Consider the following 13,640-nt stretch of genomic DNA (forward strand, 5'->3'; position numbering starts at 1 on the left):
GTCTGTAGATACAACCTACGGAACTGTAGAAGCATGGAAAGATCTCTTAAACACACTGTAGTCGTTGTTCGGAATCTCATATTGAACTATATCTCTGACTTCCCGCATTCCTCTTCATCCCTCCTACCTCTGTCTATCTCCTTCCCTCCCTCTCCCTATTGCCTCCTTCCAGGCGATTGGCGTCTGAGCTGCAGGACCAACCCCCTGGTAATCCCAGTGAGCCATGACCTGAGTGTGGCCTTCTACCACACCAAGTCCATCCTGGTCGAGTTCCGCTCCCACCTGGTAGCCATCTCTGGCGTGGGCCTGCGCTCCTTCCAGTTCTTTGACCCAATCACCATCAGCGGGTGCCAGAGCAACGAGATCTACAACCCCATGGGTCAGAGGTGAGGAGGGGGCAGGGAGTTCACAGGGGGAGAAACGGGAGACACTGGAAGCTTTTCAAAGGATCACTGTTTTGCATGCATGTAGAAGGAAATGTGTAGGGAAATCTGTCAAGGAAATGTGCACATGAGCATGAGCACTTTGAGCACTTTCACATACACACACACACACACACACACACACACACACACACACACACACACACACACACACACACACACACACACACACACACACACACACACACACACACACACACACACACACACACACACACACACACACACACACAGGCCTCAAAGAGTTTTGTCAGGGGGCTGTCATAAAAAATAGGGCCATTTGTGGCTTTTGTTGTTTGCCAGTGAAGCAAACGAGACAAGCTAATTGGATGGTGGGACTTATCTGCTCTCGACAGGAAATTGTTTGATGCCACAAAGACAAGTTGCCCTCCTCAGAGTTGTGACCCATTCTACTGAGTTGTCAAATTCAACAACTCACTTGGTGTCATTTAGCTTACTACTGATATGTGTGGTGGCATTTCTTCGGTTTGCTATAGAATATTTCAGTACTGAGTTCTGATACAGTAGATTTACTTAGCAAACATTCTGGATGCTCTGTAGACTACTAGCCCCAATTCCAACAAGCATACCATACCTGTAGCTCATTTCATTGTCTTAGTGAAGAAATCCTCCCTGGTCCATATAAAATTGAATCCATAGTTTATTAACACAATTGTAATAGATCACATGCAAGAAGCAAAAGCAATGAAGTAGATCTCTTTTGCAATAGACATTTCATCTCAATGAGACTAAACATGTGATGAATGAAGGTTCAAACCATTCAAACAAATGTACTAGTGCACATTTCATGCCCTCCTGTTGGACCGTTTGTGCGACAACTGGTTTGTATCCCAAATGGCACCCTATTCCCTACACAGTGCACTATGGGTCCTGGTCAAAAGTGGTGCCCTATATAGGAAATAGGGTGCCATTTGGGACGTATCCTGTTTTTGACTGTTCCAGCAGCAGAGCTCTGGTGGGAGGCTGGTGGTGGGAGTTTCCATGCCGACCCAGAGGATCAGTTCATTCATTAGTAATTAGTAATTGCCTAGTATTATGGCTCCTTGTATTGGCATATTTGGGGTTTGTTGTGCTCAGCGGGAGCCATATCCAAGGTGGTTTTGACTGTGTGAATATGATCTATTTGGCGGCTCCCTGCTTCTACTGCTCCCCCCAAGGCCCCTGAGTCTCTAGAAGGGATTTAGTCCAGGGAGTCTTAAGCTAGAGCGCTCTTCCTCTTTCTCCTCATACTCTCTGGCCTTCATTTCTCCTCCACCCTCTCTTTCTCTTCATTCTCCCTCCTTTTCCCTTCCTCCCTCTTCTTCCATCTCCCTTCGCTCCCTGCCCTCTCCCTCTCTTCCTCTTTCAGTTCTTCTCCTCCATGTTCTCTTCTCCCCTCTTCTCCTACTACCTATTACTTCTTCCCTTCTCTTTGCTCTCCTCCTCATTTTCCTCCTCCCTCTCTCCAACCAAACAGCCGATTTCCCGTAATAATTCTACCGCTACAAAACACCAAGTCCCTTATTCCCTAAGTTGTTAACAACAGGAGCTATTAACGTGACTCAGTCTTATGTTCCACGCTCTTTCCTTCTCTCTAGTCCTTCCCTTCTTCATCCCTTCTTTTAAACGAGAGGATTTGAGGGGTACTGGCAGATTGTTTGAGTGTGAGTGGAGTCTTTTTCCCCGTTTGTCCTTGTCTCCAGTGAAGGTTCAGATTTTGAGTGATGAGATGCTGGAAGGGAGAGAGTGACTTTGTGGTAGCCCCTTGTAGTAGTCTTCAGACTATTGTTGATTTTTCAATAGTTTTTCCATTTTAATGTATATGCCATTGTAATTTATCCCCCCAAAAATCAGAGACATAGCTGAAACCATACTTACAACTGGAAATACTGTATGCCTTGTGGTTCATGTAATGTAAAGTGGATTGAAAACAACTCAGTGTTAAACTGACTATAAAGCCTATTTCTTTCCACCTTCTCAGCTAAGGATACTGAAATGTAAACACTGTAGCTCAAGCGGGGAGTTTGGATTTATAGTGAGTGTCGGTTTACGTTTGCTCTGAGTTCTCTCTATACGCTTAGAGGTTCCGAGTTTGTTGTTGAGGTGGGATGAGAGGGAGGGAGGGAGAGAGAGGGGGGGATGAGAGGGAGGGAGGGAGAGAGAGGGGGGGTGAGAGGGAGGGAGGGAGAGAGAGGGGGGGATGAGAGGCAGGGAGGGAGAGAGAAGGGGGATGAGAGGGAGGGAGGGAGAGAGAGGGGGGAGTGAGAGGGAGGGAGGGGGGATGAGAAGTGGGGAAGAGAGAGGGAGAATGGAAGAAGAAAAAAAGGGATACGGTTTGTGAGAGGGAGATAGAGAACAATAGAGGTACCAATTAGAGGATGAAAGATGGAGAGCTCAAGAAAAGGTAACAGAAAGAAAGGAAGACAAAAAAGAGAGGGAGAATAAAAGAGATGTTCCGGTCGTACATCACAGCAGAGTTGAACAAACTTCCTCAGCAACGCTTTTTTTCTAATGCCCTCTTTCATCTGCGTCCCAAATGGCACCCTATTCCCTGTATAGCGCACTGCCGGTCAAAAGTAGTGCACTACATAGGGAACAGGGTGCCACTTGGTACTCAGCTTCCCTCTTCGAGCTTCATAGGGGAAGCCTACAGTAGGCCGACTGTTGTAAAAGACAGCCTCGGGCGTCCCCGCATTCCTTGAGCATGAAAAAAAGTCAGCTGACTGCTACCAACGTAGTGCTTGGCCAGACTCTGCCATTGTAGTCTGCTTATAATATCCTGTTTCTCTTAATTCATCAACCACACTCCCACACACGTGTGTGTGCAGACACAGAGACAAACACACAAATCTGGACACACAGACTCAAAAGCATGCACATGCAAGCACACAGACATTCACTCTGGCCATATGTGAACACATTCTTGATTAATTCATTCCAATTTTGTTTTATTTGATCCCATCTATTTTCAATGTGTTTGTGTCTTGTGTTCTTTTAAACACTGCTCCAGTGAGATTGCTGATACACAGCTACAAGGTATCTATCTATCTAGCCTTTATACAGCACGATGGGGTCTCACTAAGCATTACCTTGTTGCTAACTTGTAGCTACTCCACCTAACCTCAGCCCAGCCTGAACTGAGCAGCTAGCCCCAGAGAATCTTACCTCCAAAGCAGCAGCCCTATACTGCTGATTCAAGACACTTACTGCTGGTTCTGGTAGCTTCCATCTTTTTAACACAGCGAATCTTCATGGAAAGAGGAGATACATTCTATATCTAGCTGTGTGTTCTCCATGCTATAATGAAGACAGATGTGGAGGTTGATGCTCATATGGGGACTGTACCGGACTGGTACCGATGTGTAGCCTACAGCCACCGAAGCATCATCCAGGTTGGTGCTACACTTTCGGGAGTTGATGATCCAGCCTAACCAATGGAGGAGGTGGACACGGCGAAGGTGCCTGATGAAGAACTCATGCCTGTCTATTCGACTGACGCTTCTCCGTCCCTGTACCATCAGCATTCCCTCCACTAGTATATGGTTTCTGAACTGCCTCAACCCCCTGGCCTGTCAGCTGTGGAAGCCCATCGCCTAAGTCAAGACCTACTACGACTAAAACCCTAAATGTGTCATTGTTTTGTTTTAAGAGTCTCTTTGTTTTATTATTCTTACTAGTCTGTATGTCTGGACGACTGTACTGGATGAGGTCTGGGAGGAAGTTCTGTGGGGCATTGCCTCATGGCAGCGTACCAAATGGTGCCCTGTTCTCTCTATAGAGAGCACTACCTTGGATTAGAGTCCTATGGGTAACCTATATGGGCCTGGTCAAAAGTAGTGCACCATACTGTGTAGGGAATAGGGTGCCATTCGGGACACTGTCATGGTCCCACTTCTAGGGCAGCCAGGTGAATACAGTGTGGCACAGTGTGTGTGTGTGTGTGTGTGTGTGTGTGTGTGTGTGTACTTTGTATTGTACTGTATGGATCGTCCATCCACTGTGCATGTGAATTTAAGTGGGATGTGTCTGGCTGTGTTTGCAGCCACACTGTGATGCTGATTCTGATTCTGAGAAGTTTTTCTTATTTGTATTTTCTTCCCTGCTCCAGTTGTGTCCTATATACCCCCTTACATGCAGTATATATGTAGCTACTATGTGCATTATTATACGGGTACCAATTCTCCCCTGTTGTGCATGTGTGTGTCCCGCTAGCTGTGTCCATTACTCGTGTGAGGCCATCGACTGCCAGGATCCGCTAATCCGCAATGCAGAGCTCAAGTGCAGCAGTCTGGGCTTCTTCAACGGAGCTCGCTGCACCATCACCTGCAACTCTGGCTACGTCCTGCAGGTCCACAGAGACGATGACATCATCAAGACTCAGGTATGCACACAGGCAGACACATGGGCCCACATGGTCAGACACACGCACACAAAATGAGACACGGATGCAAATGCACCTCAGAGCAAACATTTTATAACACACACACACACACACACATATATATGTTCACACAAAAGCATGCACAGATACACATACGCTCACACACATACGCACTGACACACGCAGATAGACAAATACACATGCACGTTCACGTGTAAGCAAACACATACACACACACACGGGCACACACACACAATATCTATGTTTAGTCTTTCTACGCTGCACCATCACCTGCAACAATAGCTATGTATTTCTGCTTCACTGGGATGATGACATCACCAGGTACTCTCTGCTCACTGCGCCCCCCCTCCCTTCTTGCCTTCCCTCCCACAGCTCCTCCCTCCCTCCCCACTCACACAGTGAAGTCATCCTCACAGAGTGTTGTATGTGTCTGTGTGTTAATGGGTATGTTTGTGGTGTTTGCTGAGATGAAATACACTGCAACAAATCTGAATGTGTACTAACATCATTACTTTGCATTACGACACTGTGCAGAGGACAAACAAAAATCCCTGTGAGACACGTATGTGTGAGCATTTCTCACGCTACTGGAGCAAGAGCTTTCAGGTTACCAAGATGTCTCAGCATCAACCCCCACACACCAGACACTCAACAGATGGGGAGCACAGACATTGACACACAAACACCAAAAACAGAAGCATGCAGGCAAGCACAAACCACCCTAAACAAACAAAGATGTTAGTTCACAGCCACGCAGTAAAACCCGTTCACTCCCACAGAGGGCTCGTAAAGACAACAGCACCAGAGCTTTATCCCCCTCCCAGGCTCTGTTAACAGACCTGCAAGCTAATCAATTAATGCTCCCTAAAACACACACACACACAGAGAAAGAGAGAGAGACAGGCAGAGAGAGAGAGAGAGAGGGAGGGGGGAGACAGAGAGCGAGCCGGGGAGAGAGAGAGGAAGAGACAAGGGGCGCAGAAAGAGAGAGAGGGAGGGGGGAGACAGAGAGCGAGCCGGGGAGAGAGAGGAAGAGACAAGGGGCGCAGAAAGAGAGAGAGAAAGGCAGAGGGAGAGAAAGAGAGCAGGATTGTTTGTATGTGAGAGAGAGAAATAGGTAGAGGGAACACAAGAAAGAGTGAGAGAACACAAGACAGAGAAAGAGAAAGAGAGAGAGAGAAATTACATTAGTGAGGTGGAGTGACCCATATAGAAGGAGTGAATGAATGATGTTTTGTTTTGGGTCTGGATTCCAGCGTCAGTACCGGGGCCCTCCCTCCTGTTTTCTCTGGCTATTAACATAATGGAGCACCACCTCAACTGGTTTTATGTTGGTGAGGATGAACATGTGGAAGTGGTTATGTGGGGATCTGACTGGAGCAGGGGGCAAGGGGAGCATACTGTACACACACGCACACGCACACACACACACACACACACACACACACACACACACACACACACACACACACACACACACACACACACACACACACACACACACACACACACACACACACACAGTTGTTCTTTGTGTATATGTGTATGCATAGTCAGACTTATACTGTACATACACAACTCAGGAGCATCATGTCCATATGGCTAGGTGTTTGTGTGTTTCGTGTATGTCGGTTCTCTTTTCACGAGCATGTCAGCACTACGCCCATATACGTATGCACCAACACACGAATGGTACGGGTCATTTCAGTTGAAAAGCATTTTGGTGTATGTAAACAAACAATTAGTGTGGCCCATTTGGGATGCAAGCTGTTCAGGTCTATTACACGATGAAATATGTTACTACCAGCTGTGAGAAATTCGCTTCATTACCATCTGACCATCAGACTTAACGGCATTACGTTTAATTGACAGGGCATGATGTTGATTAATGTGTCAATGGTAACTCGCTTAGGGATGAAGGATTGAAGGATCTACTTGAGAGAGAAAGAGGGAGGAGAGAGGGGGTGGGAGAGGGTGTGTAAACTACATGAGAAATCTCTATTTGAAGGCTCTTGCAGCAGGGGCAATTATTCAGGACTGGGGAGGGAGGGAGGGAATGAAAAAAGAGAGGGGGAAAAGAAAGAAAGAAAGACAACTCCAGCTCACCTCAGATGCCCCTTCCCTTGTTGTAACTTGGGGACAATACAACGTCATCCTCTCTTTTTTCTTCCTTCTTTTCATCCCCCCCTCTTCTCCTCCTCTCTCTGGTCCCTGTGCTCTAGAGGTTAAAAAGTGCAGTGTGAAGCACAATCCTATCTCCTTTCATTAGCCGATTACATTCTTGCTTCACCGGTGTCAAAGTGTTTACGGGAACTCCGCCTCTCAGATGATGCTATCTCCAAAACAATATGTTGCCCCACGCCTATTTGTGTTTTTATAATGCAATCCGTTTGTATGTCAGATGTCTCCGCAGATAACCTGTGTGTGGAGAGGGGGTGGGGGGGTTGTGTGTGTGGAGAGGGGGTGGGGGGGTTGTGTGGGTGCAGGGTTGGGTAGGTTACTTTCTAAATGTCATCTGTTACAGTATTATTTGTATTAATCTTTATTTATTTGTATTTATTTATTTGTATTTATTTATTTGCACACAAGAAAAAACAAAACAATATGATAAATGTTTAAAACGTAAACAAAAATAACATGTGCAGGAGAGTTAAGGCCCCGTGTGGCTCAGTTGGTAGAGCATGGCGCTTAAAATGCCAGGGTTGTCAGTTCAAATCCCACGGGGGACCAGTACAAAAAAAAAGTATGAAATTGTATTCACTCACTACTGTTTGTTGCTCTGGATAAAAGCGTCTGCTAACTGAATAAATATACATGTAAACCCAGATAGGCTTGTAGGTACCTCCCACTTTCAATGTTTATAAAACAAAACCATACAAAAAAAAACATAATCAGATTTTTAAGAGAGATAAACAAATGATTGGGGATTTACACAAAGATGAAGGAAAACATGGTGAGTTAGAGGGTAAAGAAGAAAAAAGAAAACTCTAGTAAAATGCATAATCGAAATAAAAGGCTGATCGGCAGAGAAGTTATTGGGGTGAGGAGTTAAGTGGAATGTCCCTTAAAGGCCCAGTGCTTTATATCATATTGTACAACAGCTAATGAAATTAACACTATAAAAGTGTGTGTGTGTGTGTATGTGTGTGTGTGTGTTAGAATTATGGCCAGGAGTGTTTCCTTGTCAGGTCACATGGTCAAGGAAAAAACTCCTGGCCTGACGGCAAGAGGAACAAGAAAAACAACCACACTCTCAACTCTGTACTTGAAAGAGCCAATTTCTTCCAGGTGGTATACAATAGTATGTCTGATACTACTGGGATGTTTTGTAGGGAAACTCCAGTTACTGCTTGGAGTGACAACAATAGTCCTGTCAGAGATGCCAGCAGTACAGCTAGTTCTGTATGAGCCTAACTGCATTCTTGGTAGATAGTGTTATACTATATGTAGGGTCAGCCTGGGTAAGGTGAGGTAGGGTGAGAAGAAAGGGGATGGGACTGTGTGTCTGTCTGTCTGGCTTGAATTAGGCCTAGTAGCCAGGGGTTGTTAAACCAACTCTGGAGGAGAGAGAGGCAACTGTAAAGATTTTAAAGAAGGAAACTCCAAACACACAAACTGTATACACACTTGAGCATACACTGTCGTAAACACACACACACACACACACACACACACTTGAGAGCACACACGCACACACACAGAAACACACTTGGATGTGCCAACACCAGCCATTAGTCATAGTATTATTGTGTAGAGGCTTTTGTCAGAGTGTTCCAATATTCATTGATTGATTATTCGAACTCCATCTTGTTCTGCACTCTGTCATATGTGATGCATATGTTATTTTTACAAATGTGAAAATAACTGATTTATATCAACGAAACATTATACTTTTTTGGTGTATCATATAATAGAATCAAGATGTAAGATGGAAACATATGCGAGGGGAAAAATATGAAACAACAGATCCATAACTTTAACACAGCCCAGCTTGTGATCTTTAAACCTTGGTCACACTAAAAATAAGCATGTATACAGTGCCTTCGGAAAATATTCAGACTCCTTGACTTTTTCCATATTTGTTACATTACTGCCTTATTCTAAAATGGATTAAATAAAACAATTTCCTCAGCAATCTACACACAATACCCCATAATGACAACGCAAAAACAGCAAAAAAAAAAAAAAAAAAAAAAAGGCAAATGTATTAAAACAAAAAACAGAAATATCTTATTTACATAAGTATTCAGACCCTTTGCTATGAGACTCGAAATTGAGCTCTGGTGCATCATGTTTCCATTGATCATTCTTGAGATGTTTCTACAACTTGACTGGAGTCCACCTGTGGTAAATTCAATTTATTGGACATGATTTGGAAAGGCACACACCTGTCTATATAAGGCCCCACGGTTGACAGTGCATGTCAGAACAAAAACCAAGCCATGAGGTTGAAGGAATTGTCTGTAGAGCTCTGAGACAGGATTGTGTTGAGACACAGATCTGGGGAAGGGTACCAAAAAAAGTTCTACAGCATTGAAGGTCCCCAAGAACACAGTGGCCTCCATCATTCTTAAATGGAAGAAGTTTCGATCCACCAAGACTCTTCCTAGAGCTGGCCGACGGGAAAACTGAGCAGACAGGGAAGAAGGGCCTTGGTCAGGGAGGTGTCCAAGAACCCGATGGTCACTCTGACAGAGCTCCTCTTTGGAGATGGGAGAACCTTCCAGAAGGACAACCATCTCTGCAGCACTCCACCAATTAGGCCTTTATAGTAGAGTGGCCAGACGTAAGCAACTTCTCAGTAAAAGGCACATGATAGCCCGCTATGAGTTTGCCAAAAAGGTACCTAAAGACTCTCAGACCATAAGAAACAAGATTATCTGGTCTGATGAAACCAAGATTGAACTCTTTGGCCTGAATGCCAAGCGTCACATCTGGAGGAAACCTGGCACCATCCCTACTGTGAAGCATGGTGGTGGCAGCATCATGCTGAGGGGATGTTTTTCAGCAGCAGGGACTGGGAGACTTGTCGGGATCGAGGCAAAGATGAATGGAGCAAAGTACAGAGAGATCCTAGATGAAAACCTGCTCCAGAGCGCTTAGGATCTCAGACTGGGGCGAAGGTTGACCTTCCAACAGGACAACAACCCTAAGCACACAGCCAAGACAACACAGGAGTGGCTTCGGGACAAGTATCTTAATGTCCTTGAGTTGCCCAGCCAGAGCCCAGACTTGAACCCGATCGAACATCTCTGAAAATAGCTGTGCAGCAATGCCACCCATCGATGCTGACAGAGCTTGAGGGGATCTACAGAGAAGAATGGGAGAAACTCCCCAAATACAGGTGTGCCAAGCTTGTAGCATCATACCCATGAAGACTCAAGGCTGTAATCAATGGTGCTTCAACAAAGTACTAAGTAAATGGTCTGAAAATTGTGGTATTTCAGTCAGTGGAGGCTGGTGACTTTAACTATTTAGGAGAATGGGAGAACCACGGTATAGGCGCGGAACGCACAGAGACGAAAAAGTGTATTTCAAAAAATTGTCAAAAACTAATTATTTTAACCTAAAGCATTTAATCAAGACATTTAAAGTACAATATTATGGGGAATGGGAATGAGAGGGCTACTTACACAGTGTTGGGAAGGGATCACAGCAGTGATTGAATGAGGGTATGAGGCATGAGTTGAGGTGTTCAGAGGCTTGACTTCAGTGCAGGACAGGATTGGACTGGGAAGACAAAAATCTATAAGACAACACTGTACATAGTTAGACAAAATAGCTAAGAATGAGTTAGTCCAAGCAAGGAGTAAAATCATTGATGTGTAATAATGTGATTGTTTTTGTGTATGTGATTGACTCTACATACAGTAATGAGAGAAAATTGCTAGGGTCACTCACAGTGCTTGGAGGGGAAACATTCAATGTGCCAGTTGATGAGACGTGGCTTCACGCTAACAAGCTATACTTTTGATTCAAGTTGGTATTGAACGCCCTCACCTTTTCATCCGTCTTCATGAAACTGATCTCAGGCAGAGGTCGACCCTCACTTTTAATACGCACCTTTTCTGTGTACCACAGAGAATGAAAGGGGTTCTTCAACAAAAAGTCCACAACATTCTTGGCAGCGTTGGCCATTCTACCATTCTGGCGGAGAATACTGCATACTCGTGCTGGTAGCTAGCTAGCTGCTGAAGTTAGCAAAGCAAATTTAAATAAATTGCACTAAATGAACACAAAAATAAAGTTCTAAAACCAAGAAAACTATCATATAATATACCTCCTCCATCTCCTGTAATTTGAAAAAAATAATTTGAATTGAATAATATAAAAACATGCTCAACTCTCCCTCTAAACTCATAATCTCTATCCAACAATGTCATCAAGCCTCTCAACACATAAAACCCTCATAATGCTCTGTGGCACAATCCCAAAACAACTGACTAGGTTTGTTCTCTGATCCTAATTCTCTGATTGGATAGACAACATGTCATACTGCAAAAGCTTTGATTGGTTGGAGGACGTCCTCCGGAAGTGGTCATAATTACCATATATGTCTATGGGAGGGGGTGAGGACAGTGGCTTCTTCCTCGATAGACAGAGGAGGACAGAAGCTAGCTGTCCTCCGGCTACACCATGGTTTGATTTGGATCTCTTTTAGTCCCCATTTGGACTAATCTTCCAAGAGTCCTTAAACATTAAAATACAATTTATAATACGAACACATTTTCACATATAACACACTATTACAAACATACATAATATACTAACATAATGACCCAATAAATACTCAATCTAAAAAATATTGATTCTTCATCTACTATAGTCCCACAACATTTCTATGTATTATATTTAAATGGTTTTAAAATAATTTTTACATGTATATATTGAAAGGTTTCTGGTTTGCTCAGTTAATTTATTCCATTTCTTTATTGCTCTAAATCGAAATGTTCTTTTGCCTATTTCTCTTTTCTGTCTAGATAACGCATAAATGGTGGACAATCTATTCCTAGTATTTACGGAATGTCTGTCTCTTACCAACTGAATACCGTTGTGAATAGAACTCGGCCGTTTTAAATTATGTATATTATGAAATAAAATAAGCATGTTTTTTTCAATTATCTTGTCAATTGATGACCAACCAAGATCATTGTGCATGACTGCAACAGAAGAACCATATCTCCACCTTAAAACAATCCTTGCTGCTTTGTTCTGTGCAATCTAATCTCTCCTAACTTCACTTGATTGTGCTACCCCAGAGAGTGCTGTTGAGGCTACTGTAGACCTTCATTGCAAAACAGTGTATTTTAATAAATTATTTGGTGACATATGAATATATTTAGTATAGTTTTATCTATAAAGGATAACTTTTTTAAGGTTTCACTATTTTTATGAAATTTCACTGAGGAAATTTCCCCTTCCTTCTCTGAGGAGCCTCCACTGATTTCAGTTGTTGTTTTTTATAAATTAGCAAACATTTATAAAAAACAGTTTTTCCTTTGTCGTTATGAGCTATTGTGTGTAGATTTATGAGGGAAAAAATGATTTAATCAATTTTAGAATATGGCTGTAACCTAACAAAATGTGGAAAACGTCAAGGGGTCTGAATACTTTCCAAAGGCACTGTATATGTAATTCAAGTCTGGACCTGTCTGAAATCTGGACACGGTTTTATTTACCCAAATACCAGGTTGGTAAAACCATTTCTTCTTTCTGTTTAACATTTTTACTGGAAAAGACAGAATCACAAACACACTTGACACACAGACGACCCTGAGATTCTCTTTTCACTTTCGTCTCTTGATATACAATATGACCTTTTGGTCATCAAAGATGGAATGGCTTTGAGAGGAACGGTATGGTACCTACTGTGTCTGCGTGCTTACGCTGGTGCGTCTACATGTGTGTACCTATATATGTCCAGATGCAGTCTGTCCAGCGGCTCTTTTGAATATCACTGGTCACTGAAGCGAAAGGTGCCAACATTCCTCCCAGTTGGTTTTCTGACCACACAATGCTGTGATGGGATCAAAACATCCTCCCAATGTGGAGTTGGAAGAAAATGTGTTTGGGATAATCCCCAGTGTACTAGTTCTGGTGAAAAGTGTCACCCTCCCTCATTCTAAATGTGTTTTGCATTAGGATGATACGACCGTTGATGGATATCATGACCTGAAATGGTTTTTCATCAGCAGTTACCTGAGCCGCTGACAAAGCCCAGTCAGTTAAGTGCGTGACATTTAAGAACTGCTTGGCTCTGTCCTGTTACAACGGCTTGTTGAGCAAGCACTAAATTGACGGACATATTTGCGTGTCGTTGCTGACTCTGTGTGAGTGTGCGGTATGTACCATACTGGGTGGGGGTGTGTATGTGTCTGTGTGTGTTTGCATGTGTGTGTGCGTGTGTGTGCGTGCGTGTGTGTGTGCTGCTTGCATCCATGTGTGTTGTCCCAATTTTCAATTTTTTTCCTAACGTCTCCCCTCACTCCAGTCGGACTCAACAGTGACCATCACCTGTGCAGATGGGAAGTGGAATAAGCAGGTGTCGTGTGAGCCAGTAGACTGTGGGCTACCAGACAAGTACCACGTCCACCCAGCCCACTTTAACTTCCCTGAGGGAACTACTTATGGCAAGAGGAGTACCTTCCAGTGCAGGGAGCCTGCCCAGCTCGTAGGTGAGATACACTGTCTCAACACACACACACTGTCGCAACACACACACACACACTTTCTCAACACACACACACACACACACACACACACACACACACACACACACACACACACACACACAC

General features: G+C 43.9%; 1 protein-coding gene across 1 annotated transcript in view; it reads left to right on the forward strand.

Annotated features, from left to right (window-relative positions):
• The window catches only part of pappaa (pregnancy-associated plasma protein A, pappalysin 1a), a 133,643-nt gene that overhangs the window by 93,177 nt on the left and 26,826 nt on the right, over positions 1-13,640 (forward strand). The window contains exons 13-15 of the mRNA XM_038965573.1: positions 173-386; positions 4,656-4,824; positions 13,337-13,520. Of these exons, the coding sequence (XP_038821501.1) occupies positions 173-386; positions 4,656-4,824; positions 13,337-13,520 (567 nt within the window). The remainder of the gene's footprint in view (positions 1-172; positions 387-4,655; positions 4,825-13,336; positions 13,521-13,640) is intronic.

This window comes from Salvelinus namaycush, chromosome 26, assembly GCF_016432855.1.
Source record: "Salvelinus namaycush isolate Seneca chromosome 26, SaNama_1.0, whole genome shotgun sequence".
Lineage (NCBI taxonomy): Eukaryota > Metazoa > Chordata > Actinopteri > Salmoniformes > Salmonidae > Salvelinus > Salvelinus namaycush.